This window comes from Acomys russatus, chromosome 16 (genome assembly GCF_903995435.1).
Source record: "Acomys russatus chromosome 16, mAcoRus1.1, whole genome shotgun sequence".
Lineage (NCBI taxonomy): Eukaryota > Metazoa > Chordata > Mammalia > Rodentia > Muridae > Acomys > Acomys russatus.
The window spans coordinates 11,286,534-11,300,278 of NC_067152.1; the positions used below are offsets into that span (position 1 = coordinate 11,286,534).

The window sequence follows — 13,745 nt, forward strand, 5'->3', positions numbered from 1 at the left end:
ACTGAAAGCCTAGCAGAAACAAACTCTTTTCACATGCCCCGTCTAGCATTCAGATGCCAATAATTCTTCGGCTCCCCCAGGATCAATACCCTATTGACTCTGCCATCTTTTCAGCCTCCCTCATCCTCATCTCCTCCAGTGCTCACCTTTTTTATCAGGTAGATAACGGTTCCTCAGGACAATCACTCTTGGTGTGCATTCTCTACTCTCCTACAGGCTAAGCCTTTGTTACACAGATCCACAGCCTCTTACTAATAAATGGATCTTGGATTTCAGAAGCGTTAGAATTTTAGCAAGGAAAGAAAACAAGTGCATTATACCATAAATGCCTCAGCAGTCTGGGCAGCACCCCAAAGTCAACCACATCTGCATTCTTGGGTCTGAGTGACCTCACTCCATCCAAGATTTCCTAATTCCATCCATTTACTTGAAAGTTTCTTGATTTCATTTTTCTTTACAGCTGAATAGTATTCCACAGTATGCATGTGCCACATTTTCATTATCCACTCATCAGCTGAAGGACATTTATGTTGCTTCTGTTTCCTAGCGATTATGAAGGGAGCAGCAATGAACATGGCTAATTATATATGTGAAGTAGAATATCAAGGAGTGTGGTATAGCTGGGTCATATGGTAGATTTATTTTTAATTTTTTTGAGGATTCTCTACACTGATTTCCAGAGTGGCTGGACCAATTTGCAATTCTACCACCAGTGAATGAGCTCATGGGATAAAAGTAAAACTACAGATTCAGAACCAATCTGATAAGGTGTTAACACCCTAACAAGCTTACCTCACAAACAAACGCAGTAACCACTGACAATTTTTTCACTCCAGAATTATAGACAGGGTCCTGTATCTGTACTTCCTTAGTAAAACACCAGCCACATTAAGGCCCAGTGTCTGGGCTCAATCAGCTTCACACGGCTGCAAGAGAGACACAAGCCCCTACACCCTGATCTCATCTATCTCAGCTCCCTAACCCCAACTCTAGGGTCTTCTGCGACTGAGTTTGTTTTCCTGGTCCCTTGTACACTTAGAGATAAGACAAAACACTCAGATGAGAACTTACATGTATGCTGAGTGTTCTTTTTTTAATCATAAAAAGATGTTAAATACTATTTATGCATCTACCAAAACAATTGCTTTTTTTAAACTTAGTCTATTGACAGAATGTATTATATTAGTTTACTTAATTTTTTCATATGAAATTAGGCTTGGATAGATGGGCTAAATATCACTTGGTTATAGTGTATAATCTTTGTAATATGTTGATGGATTGAGTTTTCATACTTTTGTTTTACAGAGCAAAGGATCAAATCCAAGGCTTTGCACATGGTAGGTGGGCTCTCTGTCACTGAGCCCCACACTCACTCCTAAGTTTGCTAGCTTTCACATCAATATGCGTAAGAAATACTGGTCTGTTTTTTTCCTTTGTAAGTTTCTATCTGCTAATGGTATTAAGGTGACACTAGAATTCTTCCTTCTAATGACTAACGACTCTTCTTTAATGTCACTTGCATCAGTGCTGCTCTTTTAATTTGGAAAAAAATGTTTTGTCTATTGTGTGTGGGTCTGTAGGTGTGTGTGGGAGGGAGATGCATGTACGCCACAACACACAAGCGTGAGTCCGAGAACATGTAGGAATTGGTTCTCTCCTTCCACCATGTGGGTTCCAGGGGCTCAATCCAGGTTTTCATAGTTACCACAAGCACCTTTACTTGCTGAGACATCTTAGTGGCCCTAAATCTGTGCACATGCACATCCGTGTACACACATGCCATAGCACACATGTGAGCTTAGGACAACTTTGTGGAGTTGATTCTCTGCTTCCATCTTTATGTGGGAGTCTAGTTTCCTTCTGCTGCTGTAATCAACACAGATCAAAGCCAAGTTAGAGAAGAAAGGTGTTTTGAGTCTTGTCCTTCCAGATGTCAAGGCAGGAACTCAAGGCAGGAACTGGACGCAGGAACCATGGGGGAACTCTGCTTGCTGGCTCACTCTCTAGCTCATTGCTCTAGTTTTTTAATATAGCCCAGGACCACCTGCCTAGAAATGGTGCCACCCAAAGTGGGCTGAGCCTTCCTGCATCACTTAGTGATCAAGACAAGCTGGAGTTACACAGAGAGCTTGCTTGAAACCAGCGAGAGCTACATAGCAAGATCTTGTTTCAAAAACCAGAACAAGGGCTGGATGTAGTGGCACACACCTGTAATCCCAGCACTCAGGAGGCAGAGGCAGACAGATCGCTGTGAGTTCAAGGCCGGCCTGGTCTACAAAGCGAATCCAGAATAGCCAAGATAACATAGAGAAACCCTATCTTGAAAAAAACAAAACAAATCAGAACAAGGATCTAAAGAGATTGCTTAGTGGTTAGACGCAGCTAGTTTCTTGCAGAGGAGAGGAATTTCCATTTTGTGTGGCTCACAAGCGCCTGTAATTTCAGCTCCAGGAATCTAACACCCTCTTCTGGTTTCCGTGGGCAACTGCACTCATGTGTACAGACCCATATGCAAATACACACCAATAATTAAAAGTAAGAATAATAAATCTTTACATACACACACACACACACACACACACACACTCACACCCCAAACCAACCAAACCAAAACCCAACTAAATAAATGTGAACAGAGGTCCATAAGAAGAGAAGACAGGGAGGAGTGGACTTCTTTTAACTAAAACTAAGTTCTGGTTTCTTCTTCAAACTAGTGCCACTATTTTCCACATCAGAACAAATAGCACTTCATTGTTCTAATTGCAAAGGCCAGAAATCTTAGTCATCTTTGACTAAACTTTTCATAGTCCACATTTAAAAAAAAAAATATCAATCCATCGGCAAATCCTCAGTTCAGACTTCAACTTACCTCTACAACTTAAACACTTTCCCTCCAAAGCTACTCCCTAGTCTCAAGACCGCACCATCTTTTGCATGCACTATTAACGAGCTTCCTACAGTCTTTATTTGCTCCCTGTTCCTGATAGTCTTATATCTATTTTCAGCACAACACTAGCGTCACTCTGTAAAATACCAGCCTGTCATGCTACCTGTCTCGGGTTCCTCACATGGTTTCTCTTTCACTGACATCTAACGTCTACAGGTGGCCTGCAGGATCTAGCGCCATTGTTTCCTGCCTACTGTACTCCTTGATGTTCCCAGGCTGTGGGATGGCAGCCTCTTCTGAGCTTCAGGGCCTCTGCAGTTGCCATCCTTTCCCTGCAACGCTCTCTGTGCGGACACTTGCACGGCTGTTGGTGACTATCTCAGACTCTGCTCAAACACCACCACACAGGAAAACCAGCAGCCATCGCTCCTCCCTGTGCTGCACTTGCCGGTGTTCCCCTGCTTCATCCTGCCTAACCTCCAGCAAGCACGCACAACAACAGAACTTTGCTTCCTTCCAGCCTTTAACAGAGCCCTGAGACAAAGCCTGACAGTAGTCTCTAGCAAAGGCCACTGTTCAACCTTGAAATATGTCTGGTGTGAGTGAGGAGCTGGATTTTGAAATTTTATTCTAGTTTAATAATCAAAACAAATTTGTTGAGTATGGTGGCCATGTGCCTGCAATCCTAGCACTTAGAAGGTTCAGACAGGAAGATCGTGAGTTCAAGAGTCTGGTTACATAATAAATTCTAGGGTAGCCTAGGCAACACAGTGAGATTACGACTGAACAGTAAAACAAACCCCTTAAGTTCAGTTAGATATGACTATTACACTGAACAACAGAATACTCAAATGCTTGCTGACTGACTGACTGACTGACTGATTGAATGAATGAATGGGAAAAATAAATGGCATTTTTTTTGCTTTTAAAAGACAGGGGTTTGCTATACAGCCTAGACTGGCCTCACACTTACAATCTGCCCACCTCAGGCTCTAGAGTGCTGAAATTACAAGCACATATCACTACACATGCTTTGAAGGGTTATCCTCTCTCTTTTTTAATTATAAAAATGCCAAACAGCCAAAAGATAGACAGTAGCATAATAAATCCTCTCATGACCATCATCAATCTGAAGGCTCTTCTTATAATCTGGTTTCCAACAAATGACTGCATTCTTAAAAATAAAGAATGAATTATTAATTAAAGACAGAATCTCACTATGAAACCTTGGCTAGCCTGGAAATTTGCTATATACATCAGGCTGGCTTTGAACTCAAAGATCTGTCTGACTCTGCCTCCTGAAAGTAGGATTAAAGGCATGTCTGGTCCTCAAGTCATAATTTATTTATTTATTTGTGTGTGTGTGTGTGTGTGTGTGTGTGTGTGTGTGTGTGTGTGTGTGTGTGTTTATGCCATGCTGTCCTCAATCTTCTAGAGATCCACCTGTCTCTGCCTTTCATGTACTAGGATTAAAAGTATGCACCACGTGGCCTGGCTCAAGTCATATTTTAAAGAGAAGCTATGCAACTACACAAAATTAGAGAGAACCTCCCTCTTATTAGAAGATACCAATTCCTTGGGAAGGGAATTTCAGCAGATCAGCCTCTATAAATCCAACACCTAGCACAATAAATGTTAATAAAATGGTCATAACTTCATAAAAATGATACATGTGAACTGTCAGGAGTGTTCTCAAGTAAATTTTCAAATCTGTCCAATCAAAAGGCAGCATAATGCACCACAAAGATCAAAGTGGAACCTAGAATACTTGTACTCCCGCGCCCTGGTTCTGTGTAAGGGCTCATCTCCTCCGGTCACTCCTTGAGGTTAACTAAGTTCAATTTTAGCTCTATAATGCATACATATTTTGGAGGGTTTTATTAATTTACCCTCTTCTTTGTTAGAGCATTTCCACTATAAGTTATTTTGAGGGGTGAGTTCCTTAAACAGAACTCAGTGCCACGTCAATATGCCTATTTGAGTGAAGAGATCTTCTTATTCCCTGAGAAGTATCAAATTCTTCAATTGCAGCTAAGAAAACATGGCTGGTACCCTATGTTTAATTTACACTCAGCTGGTATATATTGTGCTTATTGTTACAAAAAAGGCAATTCTGGCCACACATTTTCCAAGTGAATTTTCATGGTACCATTTATGTTTAAGAAAGTTTCTTCAACATTTCTAAACCAATTCTACTTCTTTCCTTTCTTGTCCAATAAATTGTATTGCTTAAAGCTTTGTTCTATAGTTTTACCTTTAACGAACAAAGCAGTGGTGTGTAAGTCAGGTACTGATACTTTTAAAAACAAAGAACCAAAGGAAATGAAAGTGCTCAGTATGGTGACTATTCCTTTAATTTCAGAGCTTGGGAGGCCGAAGCAGGAGGATCTCTGTGAGCTCAAAGACAGCCTGGTGTACATAAAAAATTCCAGGGCAGCCAAGGCTACAAACATAGTGAAGCCCTGTCACAGGCCTAGTCATGTACTTCCCCTGATGCTGTGGTTTGATGAAACTTCTGGACCCAGCATCTAAAACACAGCTCTGCTGGGTGCGGTACCATGGGCCTGTAATCTTTGTCCTTGGAAGGCAGAAGCAGCAGGATCAAGGATTCAAGGCCAGCATGCACTATATGAAACTCCTTACAGTGAAATAAAACTGAAGTCAGTAAAAACCGCCTTTTGTCCTTCTGGTCTACAGCAGTGCCCATGATAATGAACCCAAGCTAGTGACCATATGCTAGTGCTGATGCCATACTTGGGGCTCAATACTGCCAATAACAGCGGCAACATTATCAATGTCAAGGGGCTAAAGGGACAGATACAAGCTACCATGTATCTCAAATAAAATTTTTATACAGGGGACACAAAATAATCCTGTGATCATTAGAATTTAATTAGACACTGCTAATTAGCTTTTAAAAATAGTATTACTAAGTCTCCCAAACCCAAAATGGTTAGCTTTTTGCTCTATCTTCAGCCATATGCCAATTTTCAAATTTATTTACATGTATGTTCTTTTTCTAAAATCACCACTATTGTACAATAAATTTCATTAGACCTTTAAGAAACACTATCCAGGGCTAGAGAGATGTCTCAGAGGTTAAGAGTACTGTCTGCTCTTCCAGAGGTCCTGAGTTTAATTCCCAGCAACCAACATGATGGCTCACAACCATCTATAATGTGATCTGATGCCCTCTTCTGGCCTGTGGGTGTACATACAGGCAGAACACTGTATACATAATAATAAATAAATCTTTTAAAAAGAAAAAAAGAAACACTATGCAGATCTCAGATACAAACATTTAAAAATAAAATTAAAAACAAAAGATGGCTCTTGTAAAAGGCATCTATTTCTAGTAATGTATTAGTAAAGGAAAAAAGAGACTCTTAACAGACTTCCTAACATGTTAATAACCATTAACTGGGCCACTGGGAAGGTACATGCCAACAGTAAGAACACTGTACTGCCATTAACTTCACCAATGGCTTGAGACACCACTTATTCTCACTTTCATTTAAATGCATACAATTAGAGCCACCACATCAACTGTCCATATTAATCACTCACCAAGTTAATTAAAGAAAACCATCTTGTCAGACAGCCTGCTGCTTCTGTACTTCTCAACATGATCAACTTTTAATAGTTCACCAAATTACTAATTACTTGTTTATAGCATTATCAAATATCTTGGATATGGAGGTCTAGCATGTAGCAAGGTCAGCACTAGACATGTCCTGATGGCAAATAAAAGTAGAAATTTAACTCATCAAAGTGGTCACCAGAAAAAGCAAAGCCTGTTATGCCTTTCTCTAGATACCCCTGGCAAGATGCAAAGTGACAAGACAAACCAGATCAAAACTAAACAGAGCTGGAAGCAACATACAAAATCCTAATGAACCTTCAGGAATGCAAACATGGATCTGTCAACATCTAGTTCAATTAGGGCTTTCTGAACAAAATAACTCCCGAGGTGACAAGAAACTAGTCTGAGGTCTGGGATATGAAAAGCCCAGTCCTTTTACATTGCTTACTGTTAAAGGCAATCACATCACATCAGATCTTACAAGGATTAAATAAGGACGTCTCTCAACCACCTATTTACTTAGTTTAGGCAGCTGGTACATAATTTTGCTCCAAAATCATTAAGAGTTCAAGTTTACCAAGAAAAAAAAAAAAACTATCTGGGTTTTTAAAAAAAGCAAACAAAATAAAATCCTTAAGTGATGGTGATACAGATAAGATAATCCATCTTTTAAAAAATACCATAGCAGTGGCAAATAGGACCATGAAAATGAAAAATAGGTACTTAAAACATTTCTGAATGACTATCCCTCATGTTCACTTGATGTTTTGTGAAATTGTCTTTAAGGAAGAGCTTTGACAAGACACAGGCCAAATACAAACCAATTCCATTCAAAAGTGAGAAAACACACTGCTTTTCTGGAGCAGGTGACAGGTCTTTCATAAATAAACCCCCTCACTGTCAGTTACATCATGCCTTCAGCAATCCAGCTTACACACAAGCCAGCACCAAAACTATAAAACTAAATTTTCTCATTAGAATTGTTAAATAACAGGAGTTCAATAAATCATCTGCCTTCTAAAGAAAAACAGTACTTTCTAACAACATATTTCTTCCAGTATGGGGGGGGGGGGAAGAAAAAAGAAATGAAATGAAGCTTGTTTATTTACAAACTGAAAACAATAAAGCTGTAAATTTTTTTTTTTTTTTTTTTTTTTTTTTTTTTACAAAAATAAGGGTACATAGAAAGAACAAAATTTGGTCTAGGCAGCCTGGAGACTGAGTGTGATAAAGGAATTTTTTTTTTTTTTTTTAAATGATAGGATTAGATTGGCAAGATGGCCCAGGAAGTAAATAAAGGTGCATGCTACCAAGCCAAGCCTAATGATCTGAATCTCATCCTGGAGGAAGTGAGAGAAGGAAGGGAGAACTAATTCAGTGAGCTGTCTTCTGACCTCCACACGTGCACCGTACATGTACATCACAGCACACCTGCACACAGATACAAAACAAACAAAAGCAATAGAAGTTTAAAATATGGAATTAAATTATAATCAAAACACTGGGGAGGCTTATGTAGGAGGCTGAGAGTTCCTGGCCAATCTGGGCTACACAGTAAGACTGTGCCTCAAAAACCAAAAATAAAATAAATAAGTAAATAAACAAATAAATAAAATTTAGAGCCAGTGAATGGCTCAGTGTTAGGTAAGGGTACCTGCTGTCAAACCTAACCACCTGAGTTCAATCCCCAGGACTCTCAGAGCGGAGAGAACTGACTCCTGAAAGTTGTCTATATACACGCTGTAGTGCATGCGCACACACACACACACACACACACACACACACACACACACTCACACACACTCATAGTCATATAATAAGTTAGTATTGCAGCTCCCCACAGTCCTGAGCATTTAAGCATTGGTGCTGCTGTTTGGGGAGGTTAGGAGGTGCAGTTTTGCTAGACAAGTACATCCCTGAGGGAGGCTCTGAAAGCATATGGCCTCTGGAACCAGAAACACAAATAAGAAACTCTTTCTTCTGTAAGCTGTTTTCAGTCACAGAATTCTATCATAGCAACACTGAAAAATTAATACAAATATGTTAATTTTAAAAATAATAATAAAAATTAAGCCAGCGTGGTGAAGCACACCTTTAATCCTAGCACTCAAGAAGAGAAAAGAGGATCTCTGAGGTGTAGGCCAGCCTGGTCTAAATAGTGAGCTCAGGGCAGGCAGGACTATAGAGAGACCCTGTCTCAAATGAATGGACGGACGGATGGACGGATGAGATTTATGAAACCCCTTACTTCCCCCATTTTTGTATGTATCAATATGCATGCTTAAGTAAGCGTGCATGTGTGCGTGTGCACTTGTACTATTATTAAATAAAGTAGGCATGCTTTTAAAGTTCAAGGACCATTAAGAAACAAAGAGTGGGAGTGAAAATGAATGTGTGTGAGCAGCTGGGGGGGGCCTCTGACCCTATACATCATTCTTAGTACTTAGGGCATTTACACAGCCTCATAATACCTGAATTAACCAAGTAAGCCTTTAAACCCTTACAATGGAACATTAAAATTCAATGTGGCTATAATCTCTTCCTTACAAAACATGGACCCAAAGAGTTTAGCCTCAAGTATGTTTAAAAGGGGCATGTGTATGTGTGTGTGAAATGTATTATATTCACCATCCACCTCCATCCACATGACCATATTTTTAAAAGACAAAAGAGAGAAAGAAAAAGAGAAAAGGAGGGAAAAAAAAATACACAGGCCTATTGTAATACATTGTGCCCCTTCTGAATGCAACACTTAGCTCAGGCTCACTACCCTGACAAATAAGGAAAGCACTTTATGAAGCCAATTTAATTGGGAGGTGACAGAAAACATACAGCCATTTTCTTTAGCCTTATCATTGAATTGGCTTCAGTTCCAATCTCTGGCAAATCCCACTCAACAGAAGAAATTAACCAGGTCAGCAGAACAGGTGCTACGCCGTGTCTGTCAAGGGCCTGGCATCACCACAATTACCTGCACACAATGAAGCAGTAATCTTTACAGATCATCTCCTCCAAGCAGTATATTGGGGAGGGGGAGGAAAACTGAAGGGAGGAGATTGGGGGAGTAAAGGGGCAGTGAGTAGAAGAGGAATAAGAAGCAATGAGAAAAGGCAAGAAAAGAAAATGAATGTGCAGCTGCCTTACAGCTCAGCAGATGTCAGGATGTGATGTACGAGGCTAGGATAAGCTGTCGTAGCCTGCTGCCAAGGAGTGGTAAGTGATTAAAGCTTGCACAGTTCTAAGCACCATATTTAGAATCTGTGGGGTTTCAAGACTTGCACCCGTGTCTCGCTGTGCAGCCAGATGTTGGCAACTGGTCCAGTTCCTACCAAGTGTGCAAGGGTGGCAGCAGTTGGTACATTGCTGGAATGCTTCTAGAGACACTGTACATTAACAAGTGTCACCCATCATTCACCTTTACAGAAGGCTGAAACAACTCCAATTTGCTGCCACTTCCCTCTTGGGAAACAGCCAAGATAAAGTTGTGCCTGGCAGCCCCATTTGTTTCACTCAGGTGTTTCAGCTGCCTTACTGACCTCTATTAGTTTAAGTTTTAATTTAGATTAACCTCAGCACCCCAATTAACCAGCAAGGGGAAAAGCTAAGATGTGACTAGTCATAATTCTGAAATCAGAATTTATTGAAGTTAAAATTATTAATTGGAATGAAGGACCAATCGAGTAATGCTATTTCTTAAACAGATCTTCGTAATTTAAATAATAAACAGATAAGTAAATAATAAGGGAAGACAAAGAAATAAGGAGGGAAAAATCTTCAAGGCTCCATAGTCTTGCCAGTGGAATCGGCTCCTTGCCAGCAATTTCAGTTTACCTTCCTTAAGTCTATTTAGCTCACAACGCGCTTTTATTCCAGCAATGTCCACTTCAATTAATGACGACTAGAACATTTCTGACTGGCTCCCATGATCTCACACAATTAGATAGTATTAATATCCTGTATCAAGCACTCTCCTGAACATCCCCTGCTCTTCCGACAAATGGGTTTAAGAAGAGGAGGAAAGGAAAAGAATCAAGACCCCCTGACTGGACCAGCTGAGGCCAATACTCTCTCCTTTACTCTTAATATACTTTTCACACTCACTTGTGGCAATACTTTTTATCAAATATTAAATGATGGATTTGGAAAGACGGCTCAGCATGTTAAGAGCATTTGCTGCATTTGCAGCTGGAATTTGATTCCCAGCACCCACATCAGGCAGCTCACAAACACCTGTAACTCCAGACCATAGGATCCAACACCCTTTTCTGAACGTGGGCAGTGCAGGCACACTGTGAGTTAACACACACACACACACACACACACACACACACCATTTAAAATAAACAAACAAACAAAAACTAAAACAAGTCTCTTTTTACACAACAAATCTGAGCCGTTCCCAACACAGATCACCTGTTCTTGTTTTACCAGAATTTTCCTAAGAGATTTCTTACTCCATATTCATATGCAAAGTACATCCATCTTGACTAAACCTCAAACAAGCTGTTGCAAATTCTCTGGCAAAAACTAATTAAAAATTCAATAGGGTAATGTCTTATCTTGATAAGCAATGGCTCAACAAAAAGCAGTGCAACACTGGTGAGGAGCATCCTCAACACTCCATCAGGCAAGAAAGCACATTTCATTAATAATATAACTAACTCAGCAAGATATTCAGGAATACAGAAAGTTACTGTGGCCCTTTAGAATGCCTCGAACATTTAGTCCATCTAAACAAGCATTAAGATTATTTAAAAAGAGTGGCATGTGAGCAAATAATGTTAGGAAAAGAATTGTGGGAACTCTGCTGACAAGACAAGACAAGCTGAGGTATGGGTGGCACAGCACTGTATCTCACTAAGCACATCCCAAGTAGGAAAGAAGACCTGCAAGTTCAAGTCTAATCTGGGTAACATAGTGAGATGCTATCTCAAAAGAGCCTAAATAAGTAATCAAACAATTAAAACAACAAGAAATAAAAATGTGAGAACTGGAACGTATGTCAACTTCTTACTGATTATCTTTTTAAAATATTAGATAAACAGAAAAATGAAAAATCAACAGTAGCTTACAGTTTCAATACACTTATTTAAATTCACACCAAGAAATTACATTAAAGGGGCTGGCGAGGTGACTCAGTAGTTAATAGCACACTTACTGCTCTTGCAAAGAAGCTGGGTAAATTCCCAGCGCCCACATGGAGGCTCACAAGCATTCCTAATTCCAGTTCCAAGGCATCTGATACTACCTTCTGGCCTGCTTGGGCACAAAGCACACTCATAGCATTCAGACATGCAAATAGGAAAATAAAAATAAACAATATTTTAACAAATCGCATTAGAAAGACCGACTTAGGTCAAAAGAACCAGAATCGTAACTCAAGAACTCCAGGATCCCAACTGTTGCCTACCACGCAGTACAAGGCTCAGGGTTTAGTGACTAGTACCTGAGGAGGGAGGAGAAAGGTTAGACTAAACAGCCAGTCTACTGTGGTAGTGCACAGCCATGACTCCAGCACTCAGCAGACTGAAGGAGGGCTGCCGTCTGAAACTGCCCTGGGCTGGCACACTGTGAGACCTTGTCTCAAAAACTAAAAACAAAAAACACCCAGCAGCAGCAAAGAATAAATACTGGACTCAAAGAAGCTTAAACTGTTTTACAGATCAGTTAGACCAGAACGGCACTCACAAAATAGATCAGCTGTTTTCACCGCAAAAGGAAAAACAAAACCAAAAACAACCAACAACCCAGAATGACAGAGTTTATGTCAATCCTGAATACAGGAGTTCAAGCTCCTTGTTGACTCTAAAGTAAGCTCCCTTTTATTCAGAGATTGCAAGCAGTGGCTTTAAAATGCCAAAGCCCGGCTTGTGGTAACAAAGAAGGGTGTGTAACGTTCATACCTGGTGGTAAAAGTCATCATCATCGAATATTTCTTCATCCAAGTCCTTCAGGTGAGCATTGGCAGGGACTTGAGGAAGGGTCTCCTGTGTCCATGGGGAGTAAAAGGGCGTGAATCCTAGTAAAAACTTTCTCCTTAGGACATAAAGAGCTCTTAAATTTTACTTATTTATCTATTTACTTATTTGTTTGTTCTTTGGGACAGAGTTTCTCTGTGTAGTCCTGGCTGCCATGGAATTCCTTCGGTAGACCATGGTGCCTTGAACTCAAAAGAGTGTTAGAATTAAAGGTATGGGCCATTAAGTCCAGCTAAGAACTCTTAAAATAAAAATAAAAAACTTTTAAATTTAAATTTAATTTTTAAAAAAAGTTCAAGAACAATCCAAGCACTATAACGAGACCAGGTAGGAAGGTGGGAAAAAGATTAACAGGCAGTTGATAGAATAAAGAGGCATAAGTAATCATGAAAATGTTTAAGCTCACTCTTAATAGAATTCACACACATATTCAAATGAGAAAAATTTTCACCTCTCAGACTGGAAATACCCAGAACTGAAAAACAGAGGGCTGGAATTTTTTTTCCCCCTAGAGACAGGGTTTCTCTGTGCAGCCTTGGCTGTCCTGGACTCGCTTTGTAGACCAGGTTGGCCTTGAATTTACAGCGATCCACCTGCCTCTCCCTCTCAAGTGCTGGGATTAAAGGCGTGCGCCACCACGCCCAGCTGAGGGACTGGAAATTAATGGGAGCCTCTTGGGAGGTAATTTGGCAACATCTATCAGGATTTAGTATATTTTCTTTAAAAATTTCACTTTGAAAATTTCATCCATATATTCACATAAACAAATAAAAATATGGGCTGGAGAGATGGCTCAGAGATTATGAGCACTGACTGCTCTTCCAGAGGTCCTGAGTTCAATTCCCACAACCACATAGTGGCTCACAACCATCTACAATGTGATCTGATGCCCCCTTCTGGCCTGCAGGTGTACACACAGGCAGAACACTGTATAATAAACAAATAAATAAATCTTCTAAAACAAAACAAATATTTAGAAATGTTTCCTATAATTTGTTCCTATAATAGTTTATAGTTATACAATGGAATCCACCACCACCACCCCTATACACACACACACACTCACACACACACACACACACAACACACACACACACACAGTTTCTTTCCTGGAACTCTGTAGACAAGACTCACCTCAAACTCACAGAGATCTGCCTGCCTCTGCCTTCTGCCACAACCAAACAACATACAAAGATATACTTATTTATTATTACATATACAGTGCTCTGCCTGCATGTACACCTACAGGCCAGAAGAGGGCATCAGATCACATTATAGAGGGCTTTGAGCCGACATG

General features: G+C 40.1%; 1 protein-coding gene across 1 annotated transcript in view; it reads right to left on the minus strand.

The window, feature by feature from the left end:
* The window catches only part of Aatf (apoptosis antagonizing transcription factor), a 92,437-nt gene that overhangs the window by 35,777 nt on the left and 42,915 nt on the right, over nucleotides 1–13,745 (minus strand). Inside the window, exon 8 of the mRNA XM_051158178.1 lies at nucleotides 12,374–12,457. Coding sequence (XP_051014135.1) covers nucleotides 12,374–12,457 — 84 coding nt within the window. The remainder of the gene's footprint in view (nucleotides 1–12,373; nucleotides 12,458–13,745) is intronic.